Source organism: Epargyreus clarus, unplaced genomic scaffold, assembly GCF_041222505.1.
Source record: "Epargyreus clarus isolate Ecla_fem2 unplaced genomic scaffold, WU_Ecla_fem_2.2 ptg000016l, whole genome shotgun sequence".
Classification (NCBI taxonomy): domain Eukaryota; kingdom Metazoa; phylum Arthropoda; class Insecta; order Lepidoptera; family Hesperiidae; genus Epargyreus; species Epargyreus clarus.
In genome coordinates, this window is record NW_027332224.1 from 201,580 (window position 1) to 217,006 (window position 15,427).

The following is a 15,427-nucleotide window of genomic DNA, read 5'->3' on the forward strand; positions in this document are numbered from 1 at the left end:
TTGCATTACATTTGCTAGAAAAACACTTTGCGGAACGCCAACCGTACAGTGGAAGCTCGGAGTTGCCATAACCGTAAATTAGCCATAATAGGCTTACGCGGAAGTCGCGCGCGACAAGATGGCGTCCGACTTTCTGGCGCCAAATGCGACACGACTACGAAACGTTGTAAGTTATTACTTTAGACATTGCATTTAACATTCAATACGGTTGAAATAGAGTTGGTTTTTGTGTATTCACGCATTTTCAGTATTGACTCGCTTTTCAGATGCGTTCAGTTGCCAAAAACGCTTCGTACCCGAATTTAGAGTTTGTTATCACGAAATTGGGTACATTTTCGGTTGTGTGTACAAAAATCATTATGAAAAGATATTTTTCGTTGGCGTAGCGATGTCTGGGTGGCGCCAGTGGCTACAATCCAGACGTTTGTGGAACTTTACACCTTACCCCAATAGTTTAAGAGTTGTTTTGAAATAAATCTATTGATTAGGGGAAAGCCTCGGAAAAGTTTTATCAGATATGTTATTTACTTTGTATAGGTACTTTAGATATAAGGGAGGCGATACCTAATGCTCAGACCAAAGTAGACGATTCCTCGTGGAATATTGCATTTTTATGATATAGAATTTGCAAAAAGCAAGCAAGTTGGTATGTGGCTACTACTGCCAATGGACATTTGCAATCAATCCCAGATAACATTAAATTCCTACCTGAGGTCAGCCATATATGCCCCTCTACTCCTGAGCACTAAGCTGGACCGCCTCGGAAAACTATGTTTCCCTTACCGCATCCTTCAAACCAGAACACAGCAGCGCTACACTGCTGTTATAACAGAAATAGGTGTGGCGGTGGTGCCGCCGGAGTCGAACCACAGAGGGTTCTATCACCTCTTGTTAAGCAATCGATTCGATTAATCGAGATCTCGATTAATAAGTAATAAGTACACGGTTTCGTAGTGCGGTCTGCTACTATCGAATACGGCGACATCTATGTTACATATTACGTTACACCTGGCACTCTATTTGTCATCAAAAATTATCATTTACATCAAATAGTTAGAAGAAAAAATATGTCATACGCTGTCAAAATCTGTTGTCTTTACATCACAGAAAGTTACTTGCGCTAGTACTATGCGTCTAAGTGGTCATTAAGTATTTATTTAGTACAAAATAAATAAATTATTTAAGTGATAAAAATCTTTGTCGCTCCTTTGTGTACCACAACAACTATTTTTATTTTATAAAAACAGTATTTTATAACGACCCCGCGTGGCGGAGCGGCCACCATACCGGTCTGACGCGCAAAGGGTCCCGGGTTCGATCCCCGGCCAGACAGATATCTAAATGATAGTGTAGCGGTTCTGTGTTCGGGTTTTATGGGTCCATAAGGTACAGATATCCATTGGGGCGTGCAACGCTTACCATCAGCTGGGGCGCATATTGTTTTCTGCTTCTGTTACATAAAAAAATATTTGTCTAGTAAGCTGGGCATGTTTAGTAAGTAACTTATACTCACTCTAAAAATACATTCTGACTTGTTTATTTAATGCGGAAACGCAGAAGTACTCCATATAAAATCCTTAAGAAGGAGATTTTTAAAGCTTACACTACATTCGTGCAATCTATTTATACACACACAGAAATATTCAGAAACCCAAACCCAGAATAGAATTTTTAATTAATCATTTAGATGTCTGCGTGGCTGGATTGAACCCAGAATTCTTTGCATGTCTAACAAGTGTAGTAACATTACAGTACATGAAAATAATTCCTGATTTTACTGAGTACTAGCGTAAGTACTAAACTACTTGCACGAGCACTAAACATAATTTGAACGCGGCACAAATTTTTCGTTTCGATAACTACCGAAATGTAAATTTCGTAATTTCTCTTTTTTCGGACAATTTTCACATACTTTCGGTCAAAATTCGCTCGTGAGTATTTTCTTTGGACAAAATGCTTTTGGAAATTGTTACAGTGGTTTTAGCGTTGCAGGGCGCTGACGGGATTGACCACATAACCACAACTCCGTATGGTGATTACAAGAAGTATGATTATGGCAGTTATGAGTTGCAAGAGTCTGTATACGGTTGGTATTTTGTGCAATGTTCTTGTAGTACCGGGACTAGAATGGGGTTACGGTATCCGCTGCCTGTCATAAGAAGCGACTAAAAGGGGGCTTCCGGGGTTGCTGGCGGCTAGAGTGGGAGCTGAAACCATCCATTAAGCGAACCTGGGAAGGACGGCGGTATATGTGGTCGCATACCGTCATAAACACCAGATGATGTGGAAGGAGCGAAATCTGCTCCTCCAGGGTAGAGTCTGAACGGGGTATCGCGCTTGGAGAACTCCGGTTGTTTCGTCGGAGATCCCGGAGTTCTCCAACAAGCGTTGAGGACGACTACTGGGGGGGTTTTATCTTGTTAATATTTAATCCGGCGTCGCTCTCACGTCGTCGGGTACCTTTTCAAGGTTTCCCCCTCGAAAACAAAAAAAGTACTTTGTGTATACCTACTTAGATATAACAATAAATACATATATTTCAGAGTAAAAGGGGTTTACGCTATTTACCGCGCTGGCCAAGTGTGAATTGGTAGACTTCACACACTTATAAGATTTTTTTAAAGAACTCTCAAGCGAATACGATTCCTCATGATGTTTTCCTTCACTGTTAAATCAAGCAATAATTAAATGCTAACACGCACATAAAAAAACAAAGGTGCCTGGGATTCGAACCTTGAACCCCTTAAAAGAAAGTCCGAGTTTTAACCACTGAGCTGTCCCTACCTATATTTGAGACCTAAATATTCTCGGATTTGTAAAAATCACTCTCATATTTTTTTCCCAAACGCGCAAAAGTATAGCTTTAAAAGTAAACTTGTATTACATAATAGTAAACTTAGTGACTATTAACTTTGACTTTTTCAGATAACTCTGATGACTCCATTACAAACAAGAATACTGAAAGCAAGCCGACTATCAAGACGCTAAGTCCAGAGGAAATTGAAGAAGTCAAAAGTAATAATCATTTATAATAATCATCATCATCATCAACCCATTATTGTCCCACTGCTGGGCATGGGTCTCCTCTCAGAATGAGAAAGATTAGGTCATCCACCGCGCTGGCCAAGTGCGAATTGGTAGAGTTCACATTCCTTTGAATTTTTTTTTAGTTTTCTCACGTAAGAATGCAGGTTTCCTCACGATGTTTTCCTTCACCGTTTGAGCAAGGGATAATTAATTTATAATACGCACATAACATAAATTTTATTAAATTAAATTTGAAACTCCGAGCCCTCGATCAAGACGCCGAGTTTTTGAACCCATATCATTGCTTTTTTATGAAAATTTTGTGAAATAATTTAATTAATACACACAATACATTTATACTGGTATTATACGTCATTATCTAGAAAGCATAGTCATTTCGTATTACATAACATGTAGCTTAGATGGTATGTGGCTACCACCCGTGGACATCCGCAATCAATCCCAGGTAGGACTTGATGTCTACCTTTGGTGGGCTACAGATTACTAACCCTGTGGACTGAGTTAAAACTCTGAAAATTATGTCTCCTTTATCACACCCTTCAAGCCAGCAGAGTTCCACTTACGTAGTAACTATTTATTAATCTGTGGTACCGTGTTTAAGATTAGGTAATTTAAACTTCATTTTATTAGTGTTTCTCTACCAACCTTCAAATCAGAAGATAGCCCAACACCGCAATTACTTAGGACAGAAATAAGTAACATAATTAGTACTTGTTAGAATAATATTTACATAATGGCAACCTCAAATAAACACTTACATGTGTTATAATCTATGAACGTTTGTCTCTCTATTTGTCTATGTCCTTCTTTTTTTGAATAAAGTTCCTTCTGCCTTTGGATGTCGAACAAATAAGGTCGTATTACTCGTATTTTCTGATCGCACTAATATAAACTACATATTCCAGGAGCGATACAACAAATGCTTCCGGGGCATGAAGAAAACTCGTTCACTCAGCTCCGGGAGGTACGCGGAGCTGATCCCACACCACTCCCATACAACTCATATTACCAGCACCAGAAATTGCACACACAGTATAGTAACGAATCTGCTGTAGTTTCGAAAATTCCTAAAAGTTTAACCAGAAGAAGTAATGCACATCCCTATTACCCATTTTATGAGATGTACACACCACAAGAGATCTGGGAAGTCGTTTCCTTCGAACCCGGCAAAGTTGACACAATACAGCAAGTGACGTCATATCATACGCCAATAACTACAGCCAAAACATTGGCTGAAACTCCACCAGATTATTTTGAATCACCTTCAACGTCGGATGCTACTAAGGGTGTTGTGGTGGAAAAGCGAGAGGCTGATGATGAAGAGCCGGAAACACCTCCCCCAGAAGACGCAGTCCCAGCTGAAGAATCTGATAAAGGCGACGAAGAAGAACCCACAAAACCTGCAACAGAACCAGCGAAAGATGTGGTGAGTTGGACCGAAACAGGAGAGGAAGAAGAAATACCTGCTACAGCTGAAGCAAAGGATGAGGAACCTGAAAAAGGCGACGCAGAACCAGAAAAGGCTTCCACAGAACTAGAGGAAACCAAAAAATCCACTGAAGGCATAGAAGAACCGGTTAAACCCCCCACTGCAGAACATGAGGATGAGGTGGTAAAAACCACCAAAGGCGACACAAAAGAATCAGTAAAACCTTTCACGCCAGGAACAGAGGTAGGCGAGGAAGTACCCGAGAAAAGCGACGCAGAAGATTCAGTAATATCAAGCGATGAAAACGTAGAAATGGAAAATGACAAAGGAACAGGAGATTCAACGCAAGGCACAAAAGAGTCAGGTGATATAGAAACGACTGGTAAGGGAGGTGGCACGAACGTTCTAACCGACGCTGCAGGGAAGGCCATATCAATATCAAAGACGAAATCGACAACGAGAAGGACATACAGACGGACGACGACAAAATTTCAGTTAGACGTCCCAATGCTGCTGCAAATCATATCGAACCTGACGTATGACTACGAAATGAATTTGACGGACAATCTCAATGAGACTTTACTTAAGCTGTCGATACCCACGTGTGGAACCCCAACCACAACAGTGAAAGCTGGACACTTTATAGATTATGACGCGAATGCTACTGGAAGTATCATAGCTAAGGTTAAACTTGATTTTTTGTATAATATAGGAGTAACAGACGAGCATGCAGGCCACCTGATGATAACTGGCTACTGCCGCTCATAGGTATCTGTAATCCCCAAATAGGATTAGATATTCCTACCTGAGGTTGGCCATAGGAGGGAGATCGATTGAAGATTATGCCTCGGAAAAGTAGGTCTTCCTTACCACACCCTCCAAATCAGAACATAACAGCGCTTAACGCAGCTGTTGTGAGACAGAAATAGCAGTGGCGGTGGTACCGCCGAAGTCGAACTACAAAGGGTTCTGTCACCTTCAAAAGTTTCTACCACCTTCAAAATATTTACACCTACAAAAATCCTTTCAAAAATACTTTTCCTCTCACGGTGCACCTAAAGAAGTATGAATTCAAAAAATGTTTTGACGACCCACGTGGCGGAGCGATCACCATATTGTTCTGACGCGCTGAGGGTCCCGGGTTAGAACCCCGGCCAGACAGACATTAAATGATGAATTTAGATTTCTGTTTCTGGGTCTGGGTGTTTGTGTATTTGTCTCTGTGTGTGTCTATGGCACCTACGACACAGGGAATCCCAGTGTGAGGCTGTGAGTGTAGTTTTTGTAATTTTTGAACTTGACATTTTCTAGTGTTTCGTGTGTGGTCTGGAGGAAGAGAAGGTCCCTCGGCACGCTCAATGTGCTGACGCCTTCGCTGGGGACTTCCTACCGCTGGTGCCTGTGGACATGACGGCTCGCGGCAAGATATCCAAGTATCGGAAGTACTGTCGGTATCTGGACGTGTTAGTATCTAGAAGTAGCATTTATTATAAAAAAGCATGCCATCTACCTAATGGTAAGTGGCTGCTGCCACCCATGTACATCTGTAATCAATCTTAAAAAATATTACATTCCTACCTGAGGTCGCTCACAAATGCACTGCTACCTCTGAGGACTAAGTTGGAATGCTTCGGATATGTATTCCCTTAACACAGCCTTCAAACTAGAACACAGCAGCGTTTAACATTGCTGTTATTTGGCGGAAATATGTGTGGCGGTGGCGGTAGTGTATCCAGAGTCGACCCACAAAGGGCTTTCAAAATAATTCCAGGCCTCATTACCACGTGAACTCATCAATGCCGCGATCAGTGTACGGTAGATGGTCTGGCGGGTGCTCCGTGCGCTGGATCGACCTCAGTGGCATCTACACGCAGCGCTCCTGCAGGAATCGGGAGCGAGCGATCATGGGACGACATTACGCCAGCAAGCGGATGGCGAAACTCGAAATGGCGCTCAATGTAAGGGGCTCAAAGCTCTTTTATATCTTACGGTGGCGGTATTTACCGTTTGCGTGATGAAAAGTTGAGGAGTTGTGGAAATATTTCTCTAAACTAGCATATTTCGTAATATTTTTGCAAAGTGAGCGTAAGACAGTTGCAATTTTATAAATTTTGCAAAAACAATTGGACATTGGTAAACGAAAGAGATCCTATCTATATGAAGGTCCAATTAGTTAACGTTGTTTTTGAACAATAGATTTGTAGTCAGTTGTGATGTCAGAAGAAGATGATGACAATTTATTCATATTTTTTTAGAATACAACCTTGATACATTGAAAACAACCTTGCAGATTGCACGGTTATCTAAATGTTATAAGTGGACACTGGTGCATATAGACATCTGTGACCAACTACATATACTTAGGACATGTTGTAATTGAAGCCGATCATAGATACCACTCCTGAGGATTGAGATCATAGCTGCATATGTAACTCAGCACATCCTTCGTCACACCCTTTGATCAAAACGCAGAAATTCTTTACGTTAGAAACACTTGAGGCGGTGGTTGCTCCTTACCATACCTCCTGTCTCTTTCAGAACTTAGACGACGGCTGCATCAGCAGTCCGATGGCGACGCTGGTGCCGCTGTCGCGCGGCATCTCGCTGTACGCGCGCTTCCACGCGTGCGTGTGCACGGGCAGCTGGTGCAACCACGCACCGAGCCACACGCACTGGCTGCCCACACTCGCGCCAGTACTGCTTGTGCAGGTCAATGCTCTCTCACCTGTGATGATGAGCTGATGTGACGTCATCGCGCTTCCACGCGTGCGTGTGCACGGGCAGCTGGTGCAACCACGCACCGAGCCACACGCACTGGCTGCCCACACTCGCGCCAGTACTGCTTGTGCAGGTCAATGCTCTCTCACCTGTGATGATGAGCTGATGTGACGTCATCGCGCTTCCACGCGTGCGTGTGCACGGGCAGCTGGTGCAACCACGCACCGAGCCACACGCACTGGCTGCCCACACTCGCGCCAGTACTGCTTGTGCAGGTCAATGCTCTCTCACCTGTGATGATGAGCTGATGTGACGTCATCGCGCTTCCACGCGTGCGTGTGCACGGGCAGCTGGTGCAACCACGCACCGAGCCACACGCACTGGCTGCCCACACTCGCGCCAGTACTGCTTGTGCAGGTCAATGCTCTCTCACCTGTGATGATGAGCTGATGTGACGTCATCGCGCTTCCACGCGTGCGTGTGCACGGGCAGCTGGTGCAACCACGCACCGAGCCACACGCACTGGCTGCCCACACTCGCGCCAGTACTGCTTGTGCAGGTCAATGCTCTCTCACCTGTGATGATGAGCTGATGTGACGTCATCGCGCTTCCACGCGTGCGTGTGCACGGGCAGCTGGTGCAACCACGCACCGAGCCACACGCACTGGCTGCCCACACTCGCGCCAGTACTGCTTGTGCAGGTCAATGCTCTCTCACCTGTGATGATGAGCTGATGTGACGTCATCGCGCTTCCACGCGTGCGTGTGCACGGGCAGCTGGTGCAACCACGCACCGAGCCACACGCACTGGCTGCCCACACTCGCGCCAGTACTGCTTGTGCAGGTCAATGCTCTCTCACCTGTGATGATGAGCTGATGTGACGTCATCGCGCTTCCACGCGTGCGTGTGCACGGGCAGCTGGTGCAACCACGCACCGAGCCACACGCACTGGCTGCCCACACTCGCGCCAGTACTGCTTGTGCAGGTCAATGCTCTCTCACCTGTGATGATGAGCTGATGTGCCGTCATCAATTTAAAATCATTAGTAACGAACACTCACTCGTAAGTCACGCTAAAAACATCCAATCATAAGGTGCTACACAATCCATAATATGCTACTTATAACGGCGAACTTCTTCGCAATGGCTTAAAAATCAATAATACTTTTTCGTGTCATAAATTTATGTATTAAATTATACAAGAAAAGTAAATTATTATTTATTATAATCTAAATATTGTTATAAGCATTCAAGTGTCTGTATTAGATATTATGTAATGTAAGTACCAAATGTAAAAATTGTTTGTTTTAATACTGTAACTGTAACACTGTAACGTTTTAAGAAATTAAATTGTTATTTAATTTATTTTTATTTTTTTCTAAAAAAGAATGTTAAAACTGTGTTACATTATTTTGGATTTGAAGAATCCTTCGTCCGGAGGCATCACGGTCATTTTTATTTCTGCCTTGGGTATAATAGCAGTTGTCCCTGTAGTTTCGGGACCAGAATAGAGCTACGGTATCCCCTGCCTGTCGTAAGAGGCGACTAAAAGAGGGCTTCCGGGGTTGCGGGCGGCAAGAGTGGGAGCTCGAACCGCCCAGCCAGCGGCCCCTGGAAGGACGGCGATATGTGTGGTCGCATACCGTCGTACGCACCAGACGGTGTGGCGAGCGTCAAGCTCACCTGGGAAGAGCCCGACGGGGCAACGCACTAAGACTCCGGTTGCGTTCCTTTGGAGATCCCGGTGCCCTCTACGCAGCGCTGAGGACGGCCACCGGCGGGGTTTTAGTGCGGTAAAAATCCCACATAACCCTGCGTCGCACCCCCGTCGCCGGGTACCTTTTGAAGGTTTTCTCCTCGTAAACAAAAAGAAAAAAAAAAGGTATAACAGAATTTTGGTAAAGGTAATCGATTTCAACTAACGTAATTAGATTTTTACCTATTTCTGCCTATTAACAGCAGTGTTAAGCGCCGCTGTGTTCTGTGTTTTTTTTTATATATAATATAAGGGTAGCGGACGAGCATGCAGTCCACCTGATGGTAAGTGGCTACTGCCGCCCATGGACATCTGTAATCAACCCCAGATAGGATTAGATATTCCTACTTGAGGTCGGCCACAGATGCGCCGCTACCCCTGAGGACTAAGCTGGAACGCCTCGGAAAAGTCTGTCCCCCTTACCACACCCTTCAAACCGGAACACAGCAGCGCCTAACACTGCTGTTATTAGGTAGAAATAGGTGTGGCGGTGGTGCCGCCGGAGTCGAACCATTAAGGGTTCTACCACCCTAAAAAGAAGTTCTGGCTAGAAGGGTGTGTTAAGGGAGACATACTTCTCCGAGGCGTTCCAGCTTAGTCCTCAGGGGTAGCGGCGCATCTGTGGCCGACCTCAGGTAGGTATATCTAATCCTATCTTGGGGAGATTACAGATGTCCATGGGCGGCAGTAGCCGCTTACCATCAGGTGGGCTGCATGCTCGTCTGCTACTCCTATATTATAAAAGAAACTTACACCCGCAATTTCTATCAAATTTTATCGTAGGTACTAAAAATTGAAATTTGTTAATGTCTAGTATCCCTCGTTTTTGGTACACTGAATTTATCAAAATTTTGTCTAGCAAAATTCAAAATTTGAATATGCCTTGAAAAAGTGTCTTACTTTAGGTAGGCTTACGGTAGGCAAAACATCATAAACGCTCGTTATCAATACAAAATCTATCCAAATTTAGCTTGTCAAAGATCGAAAATTTTCAGTTTCTTATACGTAGAAATAGTCTAAATATCGGTCTTTGGTGGGAAAATATTCCATAGATTGAATATTAATAAACATTGATTTCATCACTAACGGATTGAATTCTCATCTCATTTGTGTCGTAAAATCTCGAAACATATATACAATATCCCAATACCACCCACAACCCACAATTATATTCCACGGTGTACCTTGTGGAAATTCAAAATGGCCGCCAACCACCTGTTGTCCTGCTTGCTGATTGGCAGGCACCTCCCCTAACACCTACTGCTTTATTTTAAACTAAACAACATGACCACGCCCGTAACATCTACAAAATAAATTAGATCTTTATATCATAGAGAAATACTTGGACAAAGTAGAAAACTAAATCTTCATATTGTAGAAAAAGAGGACAAAATAACTAACATAAAATCTACCCACGTCTATGTACCCAATTTAAAAGAATGAAAAGAGAAAATGTTTGTGGGTATGGGTGTTTTTTTACGTTGTATGTATGTGTGATGCTAAAATTATAAGGCCGACCTCAGGTAGGACTCTAATCTTATCTGGTGTTGATCACAGACTTGGTCCATGGGCGGCAGTAGCCACTTACCATACTTCTATACTTAAAGAATGTATGTCTAAGTATTATTTTTTATTCAAATTTCTACTTTAAACTAAATGAGAAAATCTTAAAAACGTTACAACAAGAAAATGGGCAAGTATATTACAAACCAGATGAAAAATCAACATCTGTAAACTCCATAAACATTAAGATATCTCAGATTGCATCGTGGTCCGTTATCAAGCGAGACTTGGTCTCAAATTAATACAATTTATTTGTTTTAGGGGTGGAATTAGTGGTCAGTTATGAAGGGTGAAGTGACCACTAAACTCCTTAATAAGTAGATTTTATTTCACATAGAATAGAATAACAAACGAGATTTTATTTATTATATAGGAATAGCAGATGAGCATGCAGTCCACCTGATGGTAAGTAGCTACCGCCGCACATGGACATCTGTAATCAAACCCAGATAGTATTATTTTCGTACTTGAGGTCGGCCACATATTAGTCGCTACCCCTGAGGACTAAGCTGGAACACCTTGGAAAAGTATATCCCTTACCATACCCTTCAAACCATACCCTTCTAACCATAACACAGCAACGTTCAACATTGCCGTTATAGGTAGAAATACGTGTGGAATAAGTAGTATTGCTTAAGAAGAATCGTCAAAATTCTACCACCTATTTCTTTTACCACAAAAAAATATATTTTCTCGTCAACTCATTACTGTCCCACAGCTAGACACGGGTCTCCATTCAAATTCAAACTCAGAATTATTAAGAATTGGCAAAGTACAAATTGGTAGACTTAACACACCTTTGAGAAGTTTTTTTTTAAGAATTCAGGGTATAAGTTTAATAACAGGGTATAAGTTAAAAAAGCAGTAATAGCCTAGTGGTTAAGAAACTCGGCCTATCGATCGAGGGGTCCGAGGTTCAAATCCCAGGCACGCACCTCTGATTTTTCGAAATTATGTCCGTTTTAGAAATTAATTATCATTTGCTAGAACGGTGAAGGAAAACATCGTGAGGAAAACTGCATATCTAAGAGATTTAAAAAAAAAAAATCTCAAAAGGTATGTGAAGTCTACCAATACTTGCACTTGTCCAGCGCGGTGGACTATGACCTAATCCTTCTCATTCTGAGAGGAGACCCGTGCCCAGCAGTGGGACAATAATGGGTTGATGATGATGAAGTTTAATAAAGATATTTTCTTTCACCATTTAGCAAGTGATAATTAATTCCTAATAAGCACATAACTTTGAAAAATCAGAGGTAAACCTAGGATTTTTCAAAAACATTGGGCTCCTCGATTGAGAGGCTGCTTTCATCATGTTACTATTAGATTATTATAACTTTAATACATAGGTTACATAATTTTGAAGATGGTAGAACCCTTTGTGGTTCGACTCCAGCGGCACCACCGCCACACCTATTTCTACCTAATACGAGTAACAGCAGTGTTAGGCGCTGCTGTGTTCCGGTTTGAAGGGTGTGGTAAGGGAAACAGGCTTTTCCGAGGCGTTCCAGCTTAGTCCTCAGGGGTAGCGGCGCATCTGTGGCTGACCTCAGATAGGAATATCTAATCCTATCTGGGGTTGATTACAGATGTCCATGGGCGGCAGTAGCCACTTACCATCAGGTGGATTTCATGCTCGTCTGCTACTCTTATATTATAAAAAAACATAGATATACATACTAATGTATGCTTTAATATAAGAACTTATTTATTTAAATAAAAACCAAATTTATTTTCTACGAGTTACATTTTCGCTCAATTCTTTAGTTATGGTTATTTCGCGAATCTTTCCCTCCTAACTAAACAATAAACAATTCTAGAGCCATATAGCATAGACAACTGTCAGGGGAGAGAGCAGTGAAGCGTGAGTCGTTAAAATCGCCTGTCGCTCGTCGGTATAATTTGGATTAATGTCTTTACTATCCGATTAGGGTTGGTGTATAGTCAAAAGTTTTTATCTTTCACGATTATTAGGCGGAACTTGTCCGATTCTCAAGTATGTTACGGTAATTTATACATGCCCGTTATGACAATGTTTTGTCTTCAAAAAAGGTGCCAAAAGAGTTCTTCAAAGCCGGCGATGCATTGGCGACTCCTCTGGTGTTGCAAATGTCCATAGGCGACGTTGACTAATTTCCATCAGGTGGCACGTCTGCTTTATCGTGAGGATCAAATATAAAAAACTAAAGGTTGGCACTTTACAACTTCTACATATTATAAATTGTCTATTTTGGATCTTTAGTAAGTAAAATAAATAGATTGATTATAAATAGTCTAATGAAGTTCGAAGTTCTAATCCTAGTAGGTACGCACCTGTGATTTTTCAAAACTATATGCGGATAAGAAATTAGTTACTTATGACTTTCTATATTGGTGAAGAAAAACATTGTAATAACCTACACGTGTGTCCAGCAGTGGGACAGTAATGTGTTGACGTCGACGAAAAATGAGGAACATACTTTTTAGGGTTCCGTAGGTCTAAACAAAAAAACAGAGCTCTTACATAATTACTTGTGTCAGTCTATCTGCCGTCTCTGAAAGCAAATTTTCTCAATATTTTTAAATCGATTAAGGCCAAATGTATTTTACACATACGAATTTCTGTAACCCAAACACATAAACGTAACGCAAATATTATTTTTTTTAAATTTGCGTCCGAGGGAAAAATCATTTAATTTATTTTTTAAACTGTATAAAACGTAAGTATGCATTTACCCTAAGCCCTAAACATTAGTGGGTATGTGTCTTAACTCTTATTTATCTGTTGAGTTGCTAAACTGTGAACATTCGGCATAATGTCCTTTTGATTCGATAGACGAAGATTTATGGCGTTTTAAATTCACTCAGTTACAATCTAATTACAGTAAGTGATGACGAGATGAGTGATGCATTTGTTTAAGTGTTTTTAATCATTAAATGCTTTATGGATATATGAATAGAAAATAATATAAAAAAATCTAGACCATCATCTTATGAATATATACGTATTTTTTTTTTAACAAAATTAGACCCAATATTGATATAACCTACAGCAAAAGAATAATATTATAAGTTGTTTAGGTATACCTATAGGTAATTCTGGAATCAGGGCTTAAAACCTACTAATATCTCAGTAAACTTATTATAATACTAGTTTTTGCCCGCGGCTTCGCCCGCGTTTAAAAGATAATAATATAACATACTAACATAGGTACATAAAAATGAAAATTCGTACCTTCAACTTTGCTAAAGATCATCACTTTATCAAATTCATAGTTTACGACTCAATCCTTACTAGTCGATTAAAATAATTGATGTTTTGGGTCCAAAAGATCGATTCTCCGATTTTCTCCGACACATTTTGTTGGCTCACAACACAAACTGTTTATATTATGAGTGGCAAAAAAGTCCGTGTCTTCAACATCAAAACATGTTCTTAAATAAAGTACCGTAATACATCAGGCTCCACCCCGCCGATCAGCGCCCCACGCCTCATTGAGCGCATTTACATACGTGACTCGAGATTCTGATCAACCCTCACGATACCGTTTTGTAACATTTTGTCTGACAACCGTATATCAGAAAATCTGGCGGTGATTTCATCCGTGGTCTAGGTAGGTACGAAATTAGTTATTTATAAGTTTAATTCGTTGATCTCTCTCATGGCGCTCTCTCTCACAACACTTATCTCTCTCATGGTGCACATGAGAGAGAAAAGTGTTGTAGAAACTATTTTTGTAACGAAAACAGTTATGCTGGAGCTTTACGTTACGATATATGATTAATGTTACAATACGAATAATTAATACAACCAATATTTAATTATTATTTTTTATAATTATATATTTATTAATCATTTGTTGCATAATATACCTTTACAATGAACATGTAGGTATTAAGCTCCAGATAAGATAGGTGTTCTACCTGAGGTCTGCCACAGATGCGCCGCTACCCTGGTCACTAAGTTGGAACATCTCGGATAAGTATGCCTTCCTTACCACACACTTTAACACATAACACAGCAGCGCTTAACACTGCTGTTATTGGGCAAAAATAGGCATGGCCGTGGCGCCTTCGGAGTCGAATCACAAAGGTTCTAGCACTTTCAATAATTAATCTATCCGTCACCATCTAACATTAACTCAGCAGTAATTGTCTCCTATTTCTAAAGCACAAAAAAGCTTTCATAAAATCCCTGCGTTACGTCATCAATTTTATAAGTTCTGGCAAATGGCCGCCCGAGCTTCCCGGATGACGTCACGCCGGAAGAGCGACGCCGGAAGCTGCGATCTGTTTTCTTGACGGGAGGGGGATGTGGGGAAAAATATTTGTTTTCGCCGAAATTCTGATAGAAAAACATCGTGGCTTTACTAAAAGATTTCTGTGAAGTTGAAGTATGTAACGTGTTTGCAGTTTATCTGATAGAAAGTAGTCACTGCCGTTACATTAACTGCAGATAGGATTGAAGTTCTATCTGAGGTTGATTACAGATGCTTGAGGACTAAGTTGGATAGCCTCGGATAAGTACGTCTCTGTACATATTGAAGGTGGTAGAACCCTTCGTGGTTGGACTCCGGCGGCACCACCGCCACACCTATTTCTGCCTAACAACAGCAGTGTTAAGTGCTGCTGTGTTCTGGTTTGCAGGTCGTGGTAATGGAGACATACTTTTTCGAGGCGTTCCAGCTTAGTCCTCGGGGGTAGCGGCGCATCTGTGACCGATTTCAGGTAGGAATATCTAATCCTATTTGGGGTTGATTACAGATGTCATGGGTGGCAAGAGCCACTTACCATCAGGTGGACTGCATGCTCGTCTGCTACTCCTATATTATAAAAAAAAAATGCTGTGTCCTAAACGGCTTCATGGATTTTAACATAGATTGTACATACATATGAATGTGGTGTGTCATCATTACATGAAAAAAAAATGGCGTC

General features: G+C 41.5%; 1 protein-coding gene across 1 annotated transcript; it reads left to right on the forward strand.

Moving 5' to 3' along the window:
* The first annotated feature begins 1,838 nt into the window (after positions 1-1,838).
* On the forward strand, positions 1,839-8,230 carry LOC140748777 (uncharacterized). The gene is made up of 6 exons (XM_073081648.1): positions 1,839-2,086; positions 2,926-3,015; positions 3,954-5,161; positions 5,789-5,940; positions 6,249-6,435; positions 7,016-8,230. The coding sequence occupies exons 1-6, from the start codon at positions 1,954-1,956 to the stop codon at positions 7,217-7,219; spliced, it is 1,974 nt and encodes a 657-aa protein (XP_072937749.1). The 5' UTR covers positions 1,839-1,953; the 3' UTR covers positions 7,220-8,230.
* The last annotated feature ends 7,197 nt before the right edge of the window (positions 8,231-15,427 follow it).